General features: G+C 35.3%; 3 protein-coding genes across 3 annotated transcripts; 2 read left to right on the plus strand and 1 right to left on the minus strand.

Annotated features, from left to right (window-relative positions):
- Positions 1-466: 466 nt before the first annotated feature.
- Positions 467-9,461, plus strand: LOC131797930 (protein phosphatase inhibitor 2-like). The gene is made up of 5 exons (XM_059115594.2): positions 467-601; positions 3,550-3,756; positions 5,212-5,315; positions 5,887-6,065; positions 6,773-9,461. The coding sequence occupies exons 1-5, from the start codon at positions 537-539 to the stop codon at positions 6,785-6,787; spliced, it is 570 nt and encodes a 189-aa protein (XP_058971577.2). The 5' UTR covers positions 467-536; the 3' UTR covers positions 6,788-9,461.
- On the minus strand, positions 9,260-16,871 carry LOC131797929 (2-amino-3-ketobutyrate coenzyme A ligase, mitochondrial-like). Its single transcript, XM_059115593.2, has 12 exons — positions 16,716-16,871; positions 15,315-15,550; positions 14,695-14,784; positions 13,268-13,487; positions 12,829-12,925; positions 12,391-12,477; positions 11,854-11,936; positions 11,098-11,207; positions 10,657-10,758; positions 10,165-10,240; positions 9,982-10,029; positions 9,260-9,400 (listed from the first exon to the last, which is right to left on the minus strand). The coding sequence occupies exons 1-12, from the start codon at positions 16,756-16,758 to the stop codon at positions 9,294-9,296; spliced, it is 1,299 nt and encodes a 432-aa protein (XP_058971576.2). The 5' UTR covers positions 16,759-16,871; the 3' UTR covers positions 9,260-9,293.
- A 35-nt stretch (positions 16,872-16,906) lies between these two features.
- Positions 16,907-18,629, plus strand: LOC131797975 (BET1 homolog). Its single transcript, XM_059115639.2, has 4 exons — positions 16,907-17,008; positions 17,122-17,234; positions 17,771-17,827; positions 18,417-18,629. The coding sequence occupies exons 1-4, from the start codon at positions 16,993-16,995 to the stop codon at positions 18,570-18,572; spliced, it is 342 nt and encodes a 113-aa protein (XP_058971622.1). The 5' UTR covers positions 16,907-16,992; the 3' UTR covers positions 18,573-18,629.
- Positions 18,630-19,610: the final 981 nt, after the last annotated feature.

The raw sequence follows: 19,610 nt of genomic DNA on the forward strand, positions 1-19,610 counted from the left end.
ACAATTGCATCTAAATCCCGGCCTTGTTCCCTTCTTGCGTTTTTGATTCCCATCCTTGTGAGCCAGATCTCATTTTCTCGGGAACAAAAATAGCTTAAGTCCAGTTCCCATTTTCCCAAGCTTGTGTGGCTAGCGGTTTCTTGGACGCTCGATGAAAAATGAAGTCGGCAGAGCTCCAAAAACGAGGAGCGGAGGTGTGGCTGTGACACCCCTCTCGTTTTCTTCCATATCTCTCCCGGAGTTGCGCTTTCGCCGCTCGTTTTCACAGTTGCGCTTGCTTGACGCTTTAAACCCATCAATTACGCAAGCAAAATTTTGCCCATTCCATTTTTCTTTGAAAAACATACACTATACTTAGAAAAGTAGGAAAGAATTCTAACTACAGTTGTTGAAATCTTGTATTGTACTGCCGCTATTTTTACCCACTCCCTCCCCTTAGTGGTTTCCCGCAGGTTATCCCGTATCCCGAACGTTGGGCCATATCTGGCAAAAGTCTGGGTCAGAGTCACAATTTGTTAGCGGAGAAATAGTTGAATATGGAGGAGGACGCCAATCAACCTAAAAAAGGCATTTTGAGGAACAAGTCTGAAGATAAACACCAGTATGTATCGCTTTCAATAACAATTAACCTGTTGATATTTTTGTTACCGAAGGTATTTTTGTCTCCAAGTGATCTATGGCGCGTCAGTAGAATTCCTGACTTACAGCACGCGCGTCCTAAACCTTTACATTTAATTTAATACTAATGCTGTAGTTAACTTTACTACTTTTTCTTTTTCGGTGTTGTAAGGTAACAGTCATCTCCTTGAATGGAGTTTTGATAGGTTTAGATTTACTTGTACTGTTCACACTTTGCTCGAGACTGAAATGAACACAAAATTTGGAATGAACACAGCTGTGCAATGAAGAATATTCCTGTCAACCTGTAATTTAGGCGTGCGATCACAATATTGAACTCAAAACATCTTTTCTTCTGCTCTTCTGTAAGTCTTCTGAGAAATATTTTTTCCCTCACAATATTGCATATACCTTGTCGAATTCGATGCAAACTGCTGATTATCCTTGAACGAAATAGCATAGTTCGTGGTTCGCTTCTTTCGCTCGACTTACATGGGAATTCTGGTGTACTCATTTTGCGACGTTGGTTGATAATCGTGAACTAAGGTTTTACTCATTGCTTTGATTATGAAAAAAAAAACTTAGATCTCGACAGTAATTTTCGCTCGCATCCACCTGAAAGTGGAAAAAAAATGAGGTACAAATTTTTATTATTTGTAACAGGAGTCCCTGCATGCATTTAGGGAGCAGATGTGCAGAAATAAGCTCAAAAGGGTTTTTGAAATTTTAATTTATCACCCTGTTTGTGGTATAGGTGTTCCATCGACTCTAATTTTTTATTGCTTGGTGATTTGTTAAATCTACCTTGAAAAGGTGTAGATTAATGAATCTCAGCTGAAATTTTCGGTATTTCTAATGAAGCACTTTTGATATCTTAGTGTAAATTTTGAATTTTATTTTTTCGGTTTGGATCAGAAATCAAACAGAGATACAGCTGAGGGTGAAATACCTACTTTACACGGGCGCAGTGTTAAGATACAACAGAGCTTATAAAATTAGTTTGTATTGTTTGACTTAAGCCTGCCTCTTCTTAATTCTTTCTTATTTGCATGGAAATCTTGAATATGTAAATTGTAAATATACTCTCAAGTGGTGTCTGCAATGCATACTAAATTCGTAAGAGATAATTTTTTTCCTCTATCTTAGTCAGGGAATAAATTTTTAATTTCTCTGATAATGGTGAAGCTAATATGTGGCTTCAAGGCATGTAAACATATCAATTGTTTTGTTTTAGGTGTGACTTTATATACAACTTTTTTCCAATGAAGTGTTTTGATGGAAGTGAATTTATGTTAGAGATTTTCATTTTCTGATTAACATTTGATTACAATCTTTCACTATTTTTCAAATATTTTTGTATATGAAATTACCATAAACAGTTCTGGGAAATTTTTCTCTACTGAGTTCTTACTAAAAAAAAATTTACTACCCACATAAGGATAATAATTTAAATTTTAATCTTGGAATATGGAATTTTGAAATATTGTTTTCATGATAATTTCATCACAACTTGACTGGTGTGCTGAAGATCCTTTCCAATTTTCTTAGAAGTTCCATAACATTCTGTTCCCGTGAAATAGTGCCGCTTCCTGTAATTAATGCTAATAGTTAAAACAATGTTTTCCTGTGAGCAACACCTGTTATGTTCACAACTACATCCTGGGTGGCAAAATTTTTAGATTTGGAATTTTAAAAGAGGGTTATGGATTCCTCTGTGCAAAATTAAATTTATGAAAATGAGTAGTAAATACAGAGCGGATGTTATCCAAAGTTAATCCCTATTCATGCAAGAATTTAGTGATCATAATCTTGGATCACATTATGGAAAAGTGTACAATATGTTCTGTGTAGTTCAAATATTGTCAATCATGTTTCATGTGATATCTTTGAATAGTAGATCTGTTTGAAAAAGTGTGAGTAAGGGAAAATTGAATCATAGTTTGTATGTTTTTAAAGGTCAGCAGGTTCAAATTCAAGTTAAGTTCTGCTTATGAAAATTGTGGTGTCTAGACTGGGCCAACTTCAATATATTTTGGTTGGAAAATATGGTTTTTTTTGAAGATTGATCTTTACCTTCGGTTTTAGTGATTAGATTAGATGGGAATGTTGGAAACAGAAACTAAGATAAATCTTGGATTTCAACTATTTAATCAATGAGAGGAAGTAAAGATTCTTAAATAAAGAATTATTTCTCACTCTTCCATTTATTTCTTTCTAACCCTAAACTTTTTACCATTTATGTGAATAAGGACACTGATGTAATCTGTAGTAAACAAACTGAAAGTATATATTTGGATAATATGCAATTAATGACTGAACAGGAGTACAAGGTCTGAGGGTCATGACAAGAACTAAATAATATTTTTCCTTCTCCTTGACCAAACTCAGTCAGTAAGTATTTTTACCGTATGACTACTAAGTGTTGAAAATTTTGTTGTAACCTCAATAGGACACAGTTGACAGGTGCATGTGGTACAACCACAAAATAGATTTTACATAAAAATCTTTTACTTTTTCTTTTTTGGTCAGAACAAGAAACTCAAATTTCATTTTCTAATTTTGGTTTTCTTTTAGTGTTGGCAACAAAGCAGGGCCAAATGGCTTTTTCTGGATTGGCTTTTGTCAACCTGTTCATCCTTACATGTGTCTACCCTCACCAAAGTTTTTTCTATGGGATTGTGTATGGGGCGGGGGGAAGAAGGGGGAAGGGGGAGGGGAGGAGAAGAGGGAAGAAGGGGGAGAAGAGGGAAGGAGGGGGGAGAAGAGGGAAGGAGGGGGTGGGTTGTGTTTTTGTGATAAAACCTCTCAAACAGGTTTCATAGCATAGAGGGCACATGGCACATAGCACATAGCCAGTCTGTCTCAGTAGAATTACAGCAGTTAAAATATAGAGAATTAATTTTGAACAATTTCAAATGCTCTTAATTTCAGCTCAGGTATTCATTGGGATGAAATGAATATTTTGATGACACATCATCCCCCAGATAAAGACTATGGCCATATGAAGATCAATGAACCTCCGACGCCATACAGTAAATGGAAAGATCCAGGTGATGATGAAGGTGAAGGGACAGCAGATCCCTTTTCTGACGATGAAGCTGATCCACAAAAGTTAGATCCAGAAAACTTACATGACAGGTAAGTGATGCAGTTAAGGGTTTTAACCCCCAGAAGTGATGAACTTGTAACTTCCCCTTGCAATTCCAATATGTTATCTTGCCAACAAGTAGGGAGAGTAAAAAAACTTATTGTATCAGTAAGAGGGCATTATGCTGTTATAACTCTTAAGTCCCCTGTCTGATTTACAAGGAACTGTTTGGCAGTCAGTAGGGAGAAATTCAAATTGGATCTTGCAACTCAAAGACAGGGTTCTCAAAAGATTTTTAAGTAGGAGGTGATCACTGATAAAGTAGGAGGCCTCTTTACCATGTTTCACCGTGAATGCCTGGACTCAAGTAAAATGGTGTTCATCGATCGAATCCAGAAACATAGGCAAGTTTCCCGGTTTTGTTTAGATCACAGTCATGCAAGAAACGGAAGAGAAATTTGGAAACAACTCAAGCAAACTTGCAGAACAAAACAAAGAAAAGAAAAGTGACTTAAACACAAAGTAAGCAGCTATAAATCCCAAAGTAAGCGGCTATAAATCCCAAAGTAAGCAGCGATCAATCACCAGGTGCCACCTTCCATTGAGAACCCTGAAAGGGTTAAGAGTTTTGACCCATGGTTAACAGATGGTGCTGTAGTGTGATTATCCTCTCATGTGTGTGTGATTGCATAGTCCTGAAAAGGACTCTTAGGGAGAAAATTAACTGAATTTTCTGCAATGTGACTAGCACTCCAAAATGTTACAGTCTTGATTGCCATTGCTGATAGACAAAAAATCTTGATGACAAAATGTGTTGTGGTGATAATCTTGCACCCTATAATCAGCAGTCATATAGCAAGCTGCAATTTTTTTTTCTTTAATTTGTTGTTTATGGTCTTAAGATAAATTGGGATAAACATTTGCATGAGAAATTGAGCTTGGAATGAACTGCCTGAGCTAACCACAGATTGGGTAGCTCAGGTTGTAGAGTGTTGGACTGTGTGTGGGAGGTTGACAGTTCAAACCCTTGACCGCAACATTCAGGGTCTTGAAATAACTGAGAAGAACCGGTTGTCTTTGCTATGACATCCGCAAATGCTCGGAAATCGTAGTCTTCTTAGATAAGGATGATAAACCACAGGCCCTGTCTCCTGCATCTTCTCTGTGCTGGTTAGCAAGGGACATAAAGAACCAACACACTTCTTGCAAAGAGTAGAGAAGGTAGCTCCCATTGTTGTGGTCTGGCCTTCTTTCCAAAATGGGGGCACCTACAAAATCTCCTTCTAAAAATTGTAAAATGCTTATTATCAGTCAGGCCAAGTGTTGTAAATTTCAGTAGGGCATGATTATGGATAATACCTCATATCAGTGCTACATTATCATCCGCCCTGGTGAGTAGTAAAAATTAGGCTGTTGTTCCAAGAAAGTCTGTTTTTAGTTGAGACTGTAAATGTGGAAGAGTGTTTAGTGTTTGACAGTGTTGTAACATATACTTCATTGACCAGGATCAAAGATGCTCCAAAGAGAGGCTCCTGGGATGAAAATGCAGACGATGATGATGATGATGATGATGATGATATTGACGAGGATTTATCAGAAAGTCAGAAAGGTGAGAAACATACTCAGTTTGATTGTCATATCTCTCAGTTACTATAAATATGCCCTGTGAGCAGTTAATTTAGCATGTTGTGTTCTACTGCACTGACAGCATGCTAAAATCTGACTCCGGTTTTGTTGGCTAAGTTTCCTGTTTCATCCTCAGTAAGTGAATGGAATTTTAAATCTTTCATTTTCTTTACAATTTGTGTGTGAGTTTGCTGAAGACTGATTTATGATTTCAAACTACCCCACTTTGTTTTGAGCATGTATCAGGTATTTAAGGCTGCTGCATGGGACTATAAATCATTTCTTAAGTCTTTCAGTCATTTAGTAGACTTGTCCTACGTATTTGCTAACCTCATATTTTTGCTTGGAATTGTGACTTATGGCCTCTTGTTTTTTCCCATATGATTTATCACCTGGGCTCTGAGGCCTTAAGTTGAATACAGTCTCAGGCTTCTGTGTGCAGGCTATAAATTGTAAGGGCAAATATTTGGGCTGTAACTTTAAGTGTAGACCTCAAACTTGGTTTGTAAGAGGTACATGATAAGTAATAATTTGTTTGTTTCCCTTATCTCTAGAACATAAAAAAGCATTTAAAGACAAGAGAAGGGTACACTACAACGAATATTCTAAAGTTAAACTTGCAAGGAAACTTATAGAGCAAGAGTTAAAAGATCTAGAAGATGACAATGATGGTTCATTAGACTCAGCAAAGGAAGGATCAAGTTCAACAGATGCTTGTGCAGCTGATACTCAGGTGGTCTATTGAGCTTTTAACCATTTAGTCCTTAATCAAACTTTTACACCCCATGATCAGTATCCACATTCTCCATACCCTTCTCAATACATTTTCTTTGGTACTGAGAAGTAGAATTTGTTGAACAATCAAAGTTTTTTAGCTTGGTGATCATTTCCTTCACTATCATGTTTTTAATGAATGGTTCAGCAGTATTACTGTAAGGAGAAATTAGATACTGGTCACTCTTAGGGTTTAAACGGTTAACAGTGAGCAGCCACTAAATTCTCCTTGCATCATCACCACTGAATCAAACATTAACCCTTTCACTCACAAGATCTCTTTTATTAGTAATTATTTTTACTGTCTGTCATACAATTCCTATTTTGTTTGCTTATTTTCCTGCTTGCCTTTGGAGTAAGCAGTAAAGTTGACATAGGTTTTTGGAGATTCATGAGATATTAAGTCACCAGAATTTATGCAGTCTCCATGGCAGCTCATTTGACATCTTGAAAAGGGTAACATTCTGGAATGTAAACCTTGATCAGGGCATGAACTTCAATGGATGTGGTTCTAATTATTTACTTTTTTATTAGTCTAATTGTAAGTCAATAAAACAATGATATGTACCTTAGCTTATTCTACCTGCAGTTTTGGAATGTTACTATTTTTCTCTTTTTCTTGTTTTTCAATCTCCTTGACCTGTTTTTACTTTTCCTTTTTTCCAGATGGATGAGACATAGGACCATATTGATTGTTGCTCAAGTCTAAATGACGTAGTCTTGTAATATTGTACAACTAGCAAGAAAATGTTGACAGATTGTAACTGTAAACTGTACAGATAGGAAACAGCAGCAAGAATAAGATTATATGAAAAAAAATATTTGATTGTAGGTATATCTAGCTTAATTTACAGAACAACAGAAGATTCCATGTTTACGAGTGTCTTGGCAGAAATAAAGAAAAATAAGGAAAAACTTGAGACAAGAATAATTTGTAAGTGTTTGATGCACATTCTACCTTTGATACAAAGTTATAAATTATTGTCCATATAGTAAAAATCTTTTTAGTGGCCTGCACAGGAGGTGCGCTTTTTAACTGGTGTTAGAGGTAAACTTATCCTTGCTTGAGCCAGAAGTCATGTCACTGATACAGAAGTCATAGATATGGCTGTTTTTCTCTGTTTAACCTTTTAACTCTCAAGATCTGATTTAGAATTCTCCCATTTAGCTGCAACACATTTCCTTGTGACTTAGTTACAAGAATTAGGTGTTAGATCAAGATAACTGCTTCTATCCCGTAACTTAGTATTTTCATCACATAGCTGTGTACTGGATAATGTATAGATATTGTATAGGGAGAAGTTACATGTTAATCACTACTTCTGGGCATTTAAGGGTTAACATTTTACATGCATTCTCACCAGGCAACAGCTTTGTTAGCTGATTATTCTTAAGATTTACAAAGGGAAATATTTTAATCCTAATTTATTGTGATTCCCTCAAATACAAAACTAAGTTAAATTTTCAGATTAACAGTGCAAAGTTCTGTTAATCCTTATGTTCCCAAGATCTCAAAGTTTCTTTTTGTGACAAACATCACGCACTCCTTTAAAAGTCAATCTTTAGAATTTAATGTACTAACAGGAAATTTTATTGTGCACAAAAATTAGAGTTTTTTTCAGAATTATAGATTATAAATGAACTTTTTTTACTTTAGATTTAGAGTGGTTGATTTAACACTTCAACTCTAGCTTTGATTATCATTTTCTTATCTTTTTGTGGAAAATGTATTTCTCAAGATGCTTCTTTGCACCTATGGGAGTGTGAATAACTGAAATGATAAACACAAGCTAACAAAGTTACTTAAAACAATGGAATAGTCCCAAGTTTTTTTTTATTATTGTGACCACCTCCATTTTCTTCGATAAATTCCACAAATTTTTTCAATGCACTTTGTGCTGTGAGGCAGAACGACAGTGATGGTATTAAATAGGCAGTATATTTACTCCATAAACACCTAGCTCCAGTTGTTGGATAACGCTATCCAATGGATAAATTCCCTTCTTCCTCAAAAAAAAATAACAGGTGAACAAAAGAAAATTAAGTTACTACGTAATGCAAGATCTTTGTGCAAGTTGCAGTATAAAGCTCTGAGACTTCCAGATTGACTACAAAAATAGCACTTAAACCTTCTTTGCACTGAACATCAAATTCAATGTCCACATAGATTAGATGTTAAACAAGATAATTCATAATGGCTCAGTTTTCCGAGATGCATGTGTAAATTGGGTCTTCCTCAAATCAATCAGTTTACATGACCTTTATCCTCAAGTTGACAAAAGTAAACTTTGAGATAACAAATCTCTCCAAAATTTCACTGCCCTCCCTCATAGTGTGATAATTTGTTATTATAAAAGTACAATGCCACAAAATAAACATCTAATCCTCCAGTAGCTATAGAATTTGTAAGATATGACCATGAAACAGCTCAATATTGCCACTATGGACTAAAACCACCTAGTGGAATTATCCATCATAATTTCTTTGCTTACAAGAATTGATTCACTTCCCTCCCTCCTGGTATAATAATTTGTTATTACAAAAGTATAATGCCACAAAATAAATATGAAGTCCTCCAGTAGCTAGAGAATTTGTAAGATATGACCGTGAAATAGCCCAATATTGCCACTACCAACTAAAACCTCTTAGTGGAATTATTCATCATAATTTCTTTGCTTACAAGAATTGATTCTAAATTGTTATATGATAATCTTAATCAGACACATGATTCTCACTTATGATGGAGGACAGATACATAGATGATGTCACCATCAACAACATTTTACTGTTTTATCGTGTTGCTGTACGTCTGTATAGTAATAGATTGCAGAAAACATCAAAATACACTAAGAACATTATATTCTCTATACTGTTCTCTATACATTTCCTAAGGTGCTGACAAGGATAGTTAGCTTAATGATTAAAGTTCTCCCCTAACTTGTGCGCTATGCATATAATGTAAAAGTTCAGGTTGTCATTTATTCAGTTTTGCTGCAAATTGATATTAAATATTTTATTGTTGGTAATGGGAGAAAATTAAGACTCAATACCTGCCAAATCTCAAAAGAAAGTGTTCCAATTGATAACTTTTAAAAGTTAACCTCACACATTAAATTTGATTCATTGTTTGTCAGTCTAATGACATGCAAATTGATGAGAATCTTGTCACACATTGCATACTGCTCAATTAAATTACACCTTTCTTTTTTCCAACTTCAATAAAAGCTTCAACACAACGATCAATCTCCTCTGTGCTGTGTGCAGCAGAGATCTGAACCCGAATCCTTGCTTGACCTAGGTATAATATAAATTTAGAACAAAAATGTTATTAATAAACAATAAAAGTTGAAACCAGCCTGACCTTAGTCATTTTTTGGGTTGTTTTAAATACATGAAGTGAGCCCACGAGGACAAGCAAGGAAGGTGACAGTTCCTGTGGAGTTTTGACCCAAAAAAATCCTTCTTCTGCCTGACTTGTTTTAACTTTTTATTTTGCCCCCATCCTGGACCATGATTCAGAACAGGCTAAGATCAAATTGTTTTGGTCCTTCAGGCCAAGGGAAGTCACGGAAAGGAAATAATTATTAGACACCATCCACACCCCACTCAGTTCTCAGTCCACTGAATAAGTAGGGGTCCACTCCAGCTTCCATATACTGTGCAGGCTAACTCAAATGATAAAAATTAATAATTTGGTTCAAACTTTGCACTTAATAGTAGCTTAAAGCAAACTATTTAATAAATTAAAAATAAAAAACATTTGATAGATGATTATTAATTCAGGTGAGATTACAACACTAATTTTGTCAGGAACGGCAGTCCTATTGGACAGTGAGGTAGAAAATTTTGCAACATTCAACTTCAGGCTGCCTTACCTTTGGGAACAACAGGAAATGTAAAACCTATCACATAGATACCACGATCTATAAAAATAAAAAAACAAACAGTAAGTTTAATCCAGGTTATTCATTTTATCAATATTTTAATTTACCAATAATTAATACCTGCTACAGATGGAACATTAGGTTAGGCAATCTGTGGAGACAAAAAATACACACCTAACATTTCATCAGCAAACTCTACAGCCAGCCGTGCATCTCCCAACATGACAGGAGTTATTGGATGACCATCCCCCTGTGACAGGTAGATAAAACATCATGGTCACTACATTTTGTCTATATTTACTGGTAATGACCGTCTGTCTGCTTAACAGCATATGATTCTGTGGAGAATTTTGACAATGATCATTCCTGAAAATAAAGGGGCTTATAACCACGAATTACACTCTGGAAACTTATTAACCCAAAAAAATTATCCTTGTCATCACCTTGGGAAGTGTACAGAGAACAGTATGGAGAATATGCAAACTGATGTTAGGGTGTAAACAGCTGGCCTGGAAATGTGTAAATTTGTAAACAAAGAGAGTCCATTTTTACTCTGAACTACCCAGATTAGAAGTCAAAATCTCTCCAGCCAAATATGTATCTAAATGAAATCAAAGTTAATGTACTAGAATCAAGCACATACCAACTGATGAAGAGCATACTTACAATTATGTGAAACCCCGCTGCTGTCATTTTCTTTCGGAATAACTTAGTGTTTTCAGCCACTTTTTTGATCAAGTCAGATCCATTCATTAACAGATCAAACACCTGGAAATAGTATTTATTTACTACTCAGTGATATATCATAATTTACTTTAAAATGTCAATAGGAATTGTGTTGGTCTGTCATACAGTAGCCCTTGGTGTTTCAACAATATAAAACTTCCACTTAATTTACACCACAACTTTTAATACTATAATTATACACAATTTCAAAAATTTACAAACACAAAAATATTATGAGACCTACGGCCATAAAACATGGCATCACTGATAACTACTATACCACTAAAAGACAGGAAGGGACTGCACCACATGCTAATGAGTTCTTAAGGAAAACAAATTCAATCACAGAAAAAGAAAAAAAAGGGGGGGGTGAAAGCTCACCTTACTGGCCCCACCCACAACTGGAGGGGGCAGAGTGTTGGAGAACAGATAAGGACGGGACTTCTGACGAAGCAAATCAATAAGTTGTTTTGGTCCTGTTGTATAGCCACCTTAAAATTAAATAGAATGTTAATAATAATTTTTGATTTAAATACCCTTCATCTGGACATGTAAAAGTAAGCAAATCTTGTGCACTGAGTCCTGATGATGCACTCGCCCTGTAAAGGGTGGATTGTGCTATTCAACAGATAAACCATTATCCAACATACAAGTATGCACTGCATGGATAGAGATTTATCCAATGGATATACGGTTATTCACTCTATCAACATCTGGGGCCTGGAGCAGGGTAAAATGCAACTGACTATGGTGTGAATGATTTTTCATCTGATTAATTGGTGGGAATTTCCTTGACAAATCAGAGAAGATGAGTAAAGAACTCAATGCAATCTTGGATAAATCTCAACAGGCAATCAAAAACAGCTCTAAACATCTTGCATGGTTGTGTGATCCCTCTCACTCAATTCCATGACTGATATCACTGGCCTGTTTGCCTTAATATGGAAGTCATATATAGCAACAGGATTCCCAATGTGCTTTGAAGAAACCATCTCCAAAGCTTAAAAGGCACAAGCAACAAATGAAGAAGAAATGCAAAATAGGGCATTTGGGGGAAAACAAATTAAGCAGTCTTTAATCCCAAAGTAGGCAGCCAGGTACTACATTCAACTGAGAATGAAAACTCAAAATACACACCTGCTCCTCCACCCAAAGCTTTCCCAAGAGTTGAGTTAATGATATCCACACGTCCCATACAGTTTAGATATTCCTCTGTTCCCCTAGAAAATTAAGATCCAGCAACATAAAAATTACAATGAGAAGTGAACTAGAACTTATTATCTATGGATGAATCAGGACAAATATTCAGAAAAGGCAAAAGCAAAGAGTAGTAAATCAATCTGAAGACAACATAAGCAGTTCTCAAGAGAAGAAATGATCCCTACAGGTGAGCTACAATTTAACCCTTTACACCCTAACATCAGTATGCAAATTCTCTATACTGTTCTCTATACATTTCCTGAGCTGCTCACAAGGAGAATTAGCTTAACAATCCAGAGCTTCTGTAGTTGTTGATCATTTCCATCATTCTCATGACCCTAATGTGTGATTCAGGGGAGATATTGTAAGGAGAAATTAGATACTAGTCACTCTTAGGAGTTAAAGGGTTAAAAAATTGCTGAAAAACCCAATTTTTTTCCAAATTAATAATAACATTGAAAGTAACACTTTTACCTCCCTGTGTCTCCAAGGAATCCTGTAGCATGACACTCATCAATGAATGTAAGTGCACCATACTTTTCTGCTAAGTCACACAGTTCACTATTAAAAGAAAACCCATGTAATTTTTGTACGTGAACATTGAATGATGCCTGTGGATTAAATTTTGAAGATGGCCCAGTGTAAATTGAATTTTCAATTTTTGTGGAACTTGGAGTATGAATGTTTTGTTTCAACAAGAAAAATTACTGCAAGAGGTCCAAAAATAATATATAAGTATATAAAAAACAGATTGAAGAGATTTCATGTAACTAGTTCTAACAATATTTGGTCATGAAGAATAGCTCACATTTGGTTGCAGTTATTTCAAATTTAGCTTCAAAGACATCTCTGTAGAGGAGTCAAAATTAATCATCCAATCAAAGTAAATTTATATTCATTGACCATACATACTTAAGAGGTGCAACTTTTCCATCCATACTGAAAACACCATCAGTAACTATTAACTTCATACGTGCTCCCTCTGCCTCATTCAGCTTTTCTTCAAGGTCTGACAAGGAATTTACAAATCATTAGTACTATATGAGTAATAGTGTTACAGGAATTAATTAATAAATACAAATACCTGATAGACATGAAATTTAAGTACCTGCTAGGATAAGAAATTATAAAATATAGAAATATAAGAAGAAGAACAACAAAAGTAAATGTATGGAATTGTATTTTCTTGCAGTTAATAAAATTTACGAAAACTTTTACAAGCAAAATTTATAAATAATCTAAATAATAACTGAATTAATACAACTAGGAATACCTTATAAAAAACAAAACCACAAATAAACACATATTTTCCCACCAATTCCACAATCAGACAAATAACACCAAATCCCACCTTTCATGTCTTTATTTTTGTATCTGAATTTCTTGGCCTTGGATAGTCGTATTCCATCAATGATAGATGCATGATTCAACTCATCACTTAATATTGCATCATCTGGAGTCATAAGAGCCTCAAACAAGCCAGCATTTGCATCAAAACAACAAGCATATAGAATTGTATCTTCCCGTTCATGGAATCTTGATATCTTTTCCTCCAGTTCTTTGTGAAGATCCTGTGTCCCCAAAACCAAAGTTGGTCTTTACATAAGAATTATTAAATTTAATAATGCAATGAGGGTCAAATCCATCATAACAGTTTTAAAAAAAGCTCACAACCAATTGAAAACACTAATGGGGATTTATAAGCAGTCAAAACCTTGAGTGAGAGGGGTACAGATATGGTGAAAGTCTCAGACTTCCTGCACCCTCATATTCCATTTCCTACACCTTTGACTCCTGTCTTAAGTCTTTAATTTCCAGTGATACACTGAAGATCAATAAATTTTTGCTTTCATGCATTTTCCTTCTCCTTCCACTTTCATACTCTTTCTTGTACCATTCCCTCTCACCTCTTGTGACCCTCTCATCCCTGACCCTTCCACACCCTCTCACCCCCTTGACCCCGTCTCCCTTGGGTTGAAATCAAATTATAGGTTTCTCTCTATATTTTAACAACAGACCTCACCATATTAACACCCTGTGAAATAACCTGAAGAGTTTGAGATTTTTTCTATGGAGCCTCAATGTTACAGCAGACCCAGCCATTCTGTTCTTGTTGAATTTCAAAACATCCACTGTAGATTAATATGCTGAGGGATTTTTGTGATCACAACATTTCAATCTTTCAGTGTGGCTTTTGACTCTGTCACTTACAATTCAGTCAATTTGAAGTTCAATTGTTTCCATATTTAAAACATATCACTATTAAGACTTCTCGCTTCAAGTTACTTTATCAAACTGACATAACAATTAAATTACTTATCAAAAATATAACAAAATTCTTGAATGTGATTGGTTATCACCAGCCTGATTTGAGCACTAACAGGACAGTGTACATGTCTCTCTTGTAATTGAACAGTGTAACAGGACAGTTAAAGAGACAGTTAACACATCATGCCTATGTAAGTGGACAGAACATGTCATGTGCACAAGCTGTTTTCTCTCATTTCCTCCCGTTAACTGTTTTTTTTTTTAATTTTATGAAAAAGTTTAACCAACGTCTAGTTTTTTTCTCAAAATTTGTCATAGTTTGATTAATTAGTAACAGGACTTTGTGTCATCCAATTCTGTCTGTAATTATATTTATCCAAAAAAAATTGGACTCCTGCAATGCAGTCATCTGATCTTGTAAATCACTTGTATGATTACAGACCAAACTGGACTCCACTTGGTCTTATTACCATTATAAATACTGCATCCATATGTTAACCATTTGTTCACCTGTGTACCACATATAAACCTGACTGAACTGAGTCCATTGCCATACTTGTCTAAGGCATCTTTAGCTGCTTGTATAACTTCTGGATGAGACTAGAAAAAGGAGATATAAATGAAGAATTAAATTGTGCAAGATTCTGTAGCCACAAGAAATTTACGCATAGACAGTACAAAACAATGTTCCTCTCTATAAAATCTAGTCAATTTTTCTCTTACCAGGGTTCATCCCTTTATTTCACTAACACAAAAAAAATAAGTTTATCCTGGATATTTGTGAACTGATAGGAGTACTGAAAAAGTCCCTCCTACTTTTTCCATCAAAATCAATGTTTGGACTTAAGGGGAGCATTGCATTATATCCAACAGATTGGAGACTACCTATTTTGGTGACAGTAACATTGGATCATCCTGAACACTAAAAGTAAGAGGGGAAGGCATCCCAGGGTATAAAAAGTTTTGTTACTGTAACAGAATCAAGTTGGACTTGCAAAAACAAAGCTTTTTAACCCCAGAACTTTATACGTCACCAAGTTCATATGGACAGTTCAACAATTAATTCCCAGAGACACCCAGAACCCTGTTTTTTTCATCAACAATCTGTGCAAATCTTAGGTATAACTCACTGACAGTCCCAGATAGTTATTTGCACAAAAGTTGAGCAGCTTTTCAGTTTGTCCATGTACTGCAATTTCTGGGGCTTGTTTGGTTGTTATGACCCTTTCGTCTTTCCATGTGCCTGCTTGGTGGATGTCACTGAGCTGCGAGTCTAAGATTCCACGAAGAGCAAGCTGTGCTGCACTTGAATATTGGACAGAAATTTGTAGTCTTGGGCAGCCTGAGCTGTGAAATGTTTTGATACCTAGAAATTGGGTGGCAAAAACACACTCATTTTATTATACACTTCTTTATCACAATGGTGTCAAAAGACAAGAAGGTACATAGAAGTCCTGTGGTGACCCATAAGGCAATTTTTCATTAGACAAGGTATGATTTTTGTGTTTTCCTCAGTCCTTTAATCAAGCTACAGGGCGCTTATCTGATGTTCATGATAAGACAAGGGACACTCCAAACCATAGCCAGATATAATAGTTTCTTGCAATACAGTATTGATATATAAACAACAACATAAACCATGTATTAATGTACTTGGTGAAGCCTAGGGTTTTAACAAGAGCACAGACAAATTGAAACAATCATGATATGAATATGTTTGGCTGCACAAGAGTAATAAACCACCAACAATACTTCATATGCACCTTAGGGGGGGGGGGGAGGGAGAATGCGTATTCAAAATGTTTGGTTAAGATTTCATACTTTGTTGTACACACAGTTCTTGGATAAAGAAAACAATGATGAAAAACAAGAGATTGCCTTAAGGAATCCAGGGCTCGCACAGTAAAAATCCTAAGCTTCAGCTAACAAGGCAAGGGGATAAGGGAATGCTTAGCATTTTTAAAAAAATTATGGGGCTTAAGTCTCCCCCCAGCCCCTCTGCGTGGTCACTAGGGTCAGATTACAATAGTACGGGGGTTACATGTATATGGAAATATTTCCAAATTTGGGCAATAGGAGGGGCACATGATTGAAGAGCAAGGCTATTTATGGGATCTATGGTATAACTTTCACGTTCCACTTGCAGAGTTGTTTGAAAAGTGTAGTAAACTAAGTTGTGCACCAATAGGAACACAGCTAATTAGAGCTTAGATCACAACTTATTTTTGTTTTATTTAAGGCCTATAAGGGGAGTACCCATAAAGAATGCTTATGGCATGCAACCACTCGGGGCAAGTGACATTTGTTTACGTGCCTCCGCTAACACCCCCCTCACACCCCCAAGAGCTTGGTTTCTCAAAAATAAGATTTTGTGAAAAGAAAACAACACAGTAATAAATTACGTATATCCTACAGAAGGGTCACACGACCAGATGCCCTCATCATCAACAGTGAAGGTACCAGAGTAAAAACTACCAGGTTCTAAATTCGAATTTCTCAATCGATAATTTGGAGAGATGCTGATTACTCACCTGGTGGGAAGATCGATCGAAGCGATATCCTTATTGCTGCCATTATTTACAAGTATATTCGAAACTTAACTTTAAGTAATTAATCAAATAATGATCACAATACCCGCGAAAATTATCGTGAGTGAATCGCAACACTGAAAGCCTCGTTTTGGTGCCTAAGTAAGCCAGCGGTTCATCACATAAAACTATGATTTTCCGTAAATAAGCGACACGTCTGTTAATCAGTGTAAAGAGAAATTTCGTCTTTTACAATCTCTAATCTGCCGTTTTTACCGCTATGAGACGAGCCCATGGTAAAATAATTATTTCTTTATAACAATATGTCTCAATTATATGTTGATGTTCACTTTCTGGCTAACTGAAAAGTTATTTTTCATTTTTTGATCTGTTTTTTGGTTTCATGTAGTTCCTTCAGATTATCACGGAAATATGGCGCAGAGAACTGATCATGAAATGCTGGAAGAAGAGAACGATAAAATGGTCGATCATCTCTCAAGCAAAGTTCAAGCACTGAAATCGGTACTGTGTGATTATCTCTTTATATCAATGCGATTGGTACATTGGAGAAGTAATGACTGTATTGTAAGGTCTAGCTTAATAACTATTTATATTTCTTGTTAAAAAGATTAAATTTGGAACCCCGATGAAAAGAGTTTTTAATTCTTTTGGTTGCAATATTGAGAAAAGTAATATTCATTCATTTATTTAATTATTCATGTATCCAGTTATTTATCCTTAACTTTTTACTTCCATGCTATTAGTTTAACCCTTCAACCCATCTAATTTCTCCTTACAACTTCACCCCTACATCAAATATGAAGGCCATGAGAATAAAGGAAATGATCATCAATTTAAGAAGCTTTTGATTATTTAACAAATTCTCCCTGTTAGCACCTTAGGATATGTATAGGGAATGGTTTTAAGATTATGCATACTGATGTTAGGGTTTTGAGGAGTTAATTTAACTTCTGCATCATGGTAATCTTGAGTTTTGTAAGGGAGGTAGTACAACTGGTCCCCATCTTATCTTTGATGTTATTTTTTTTTTCTTGTAGCTTACAATAGACATTGGAAATGAAGTGAAATATCAGAATAAAATGCTGAAAGAAATGGTTAGTTTTGTAGTCCTTTTGCCTTTTTTGATTACCGTAAACACTGAGGTATAAGCTGCACTTGCAGATAGGCCACAATCCTTTTTTTTTGCAAATATTATGAGAATAATGGTGCAACTTATAAGCTGGTGTTAACAGTATTTGTGTTTAATTATGACTACAGCTTTCACATGCAGCTTTTTACTGGTAATCTGTGTTTGGCAGAAAAGCTTGTTAATCAGTATACAAAGGTCCTTGGTTTACAAACTTTTCCTGTGATCCTTAAACATCCTTCATAGGTTACTATACTTAAGTGTTCTCCCTTATTTTTAGCATGACAGGTAAAAGAAATTTTCAAACTGGCTGGGCAATCTATTTACCCCTTGGATTTTAGGTGGTCATGAGAGAGACTATGGGCTTTGCTGACCATATTCTCTCTTATGACTGGTTAACTACCACTTACCACCTGATAAGGAGAACTCTGTGCTTATAAATTATAGAAAGGGCAGTCTAATTCTTAGATAAAATACAGCTATGAGTAGTCCTGATGTTTTAGAAATGTTAAAAAAAGATTTTAAAAGATTTCCCATTTCTTGGTTTTGCTTTTAAGGATACAGATTTTGACTCTGGAGGCTCACTCTTATCATCAACCATGAACAGGTTAACAGCACTGACAAAAAAAGGTCACCACAGAGTCATGCTCTATCTGATTTTATTTTGCCTTCTTGTTTTCTTTGTAACCTGGTATATTATCAAAAGAAGATGAATGCTAATGAATATGTATATTAGAGTTCAAATTGTAAATAAAATGTCTATTCTTTTACATGGAGTGTGGGTACTTTTTTCAGAGTACTTTGAACTGGTGTTTCTGTTGAACTGTTTTGTTTAAGCCTTTCACTCCCAAGATCTCATTAGTAATTCTCCTTACTATCTGCAATACAATTCTTCTAAGGTTAGTTCGCAGAATTTTGCATTGGAGGAACTAACTATCCCCAAATTGCTATTTTTCTTTATTCTCATCACTTGTCTGCTTGATATTGTGTAGATATTTTAAGGAAAAATGATGCCATGGTCAGTCATGGTTGTTAAAGGGTTAAGGTCTTGTCTAAAACATTCACCCCCAAGAGCCCTTCAATTCTTCCTTGGGCATTGCTTGCTTAGGGACAAGAATTTAATGAGCAGTATGACAGTGGAACTTTTTTTCACCAGTTTATGATATCTGTGTTGAAAAGCATGGCATCAACCACCCAGGTAAACAATTTTTCATAATCACAATCTGATCAAAAAAAGGAATTGTTATGGAAATCGCTGTATCTATTCATTCATTTATTTGTTTGTTTATTTGCATTATGTATACCATTGAGGTACATAAAACATTACAGTACTAATTACTAAATTATCACTTAAAGAAAACAAAAAGGGATGAAGATGAAATAAAGAAAACTAGGTAAATGAATTGAAGCAAAAGGTAACTAAGAAAAAAGAGGAAAAAAACATAGGGATACAAAATAAAGATGACAACAAAGAGAAAGTCGTTAGTGAAAGTTTTGTGAGATCATTGTATTTATTTGCTAGAGCTATTTCTGAAATGAAGGTAATTGATGAGATTTATGATTTTTCCTTACCTTTTCTCTCTACATGGCAGCTCTCAGAAAATTTCTTGTTCATATAATTTATTCACATGAGAGACTTATTAGTGAAATTTCCAATGTTTTGATGATTGTATTAATTGCCTCTGTAAGAAAAAACTTATAAAATGAATTGGGTATAGTTATTTGCACGTCCTAATCGTGTTCCCAACAAT

Source organism: Pocillopora verrucosa, chromosome 3 (genome assembly GCF_036669915.1).
Source record: "Pocillopora verrucosa isolate sample1 chromosome 3, ASM3666991v2, whole genome shotgun sequence".
Taxonomy (NCBI): domain Eukaryota; kingdom Metazoa; phylum Cnidaria; class Anthozoa; order Scleractinia; family Pocilloporidae; genus Pocillopora; species Pocillopora verrucosa.

Excerpts from the sequence above, each read along its gene's own strand:
- LOC131797930 (XM_059115594.2), top strand. The coding sequence starts at position 537 with ATGGAGGAGGACGCCAATCAACCTAAAAAAGGCATTTTGAGGAACAAG. Across the intron at positions 602-3,549 it reads AAGTCTGAAGATAAACACCA|CTCAGGTATTCATTGGGATG; the intron begins GTATGTATCGCT and ends TCTTAATTTCAG. Across the intron at positions 5,316-5,886 it reads TTTATCAGAAAGTCAGAAAG|AACATAAAAAAGCATTTAAA; the intron begins GTGAGAAACATA and ends CCTTATCTCTAG.
- LOC131797929 (XM_059115593.2), bottom strand. The coding sequence starts at position 16,758 with ATGGCAGCAATAAGGATATCGCTTCGATCGATCTTCCCACCAG. Across the intron at positions 15,551-16,715 it reads TCGATCGATCTTCCCACCAG|GTATCAAAACATTTCACAGC; the intron begins GTGAGTAATCAG and ends CCCAATTTCTAG. Across the intron at positions 9,401-9,981 it reads ATTTCCTGTTGTTCCCAAAG|GTCAAGCAAGGATTCGGGTT; the intron begins GTAAGGCAGCCT and ends TATTATACCTAG.
- LOC131797975 (XM_059115639.2), top strand. Across the intron at positions 17,235-17,770 it reads AAGTTCAAGCACTGAAATCG|CTTACAATAGACATTGGAAA; the intron begins GTACTGTGTGAT and ends TTTTTCTTGTAG. Across the intron at positions 17,828-18,416 it reads ATAAAATGCTGAAAGAAATG|GATACAGATTTTGACTCTGG; the intron begins GTTAGTTTTGTA and ends TTTGCTTTTAAG.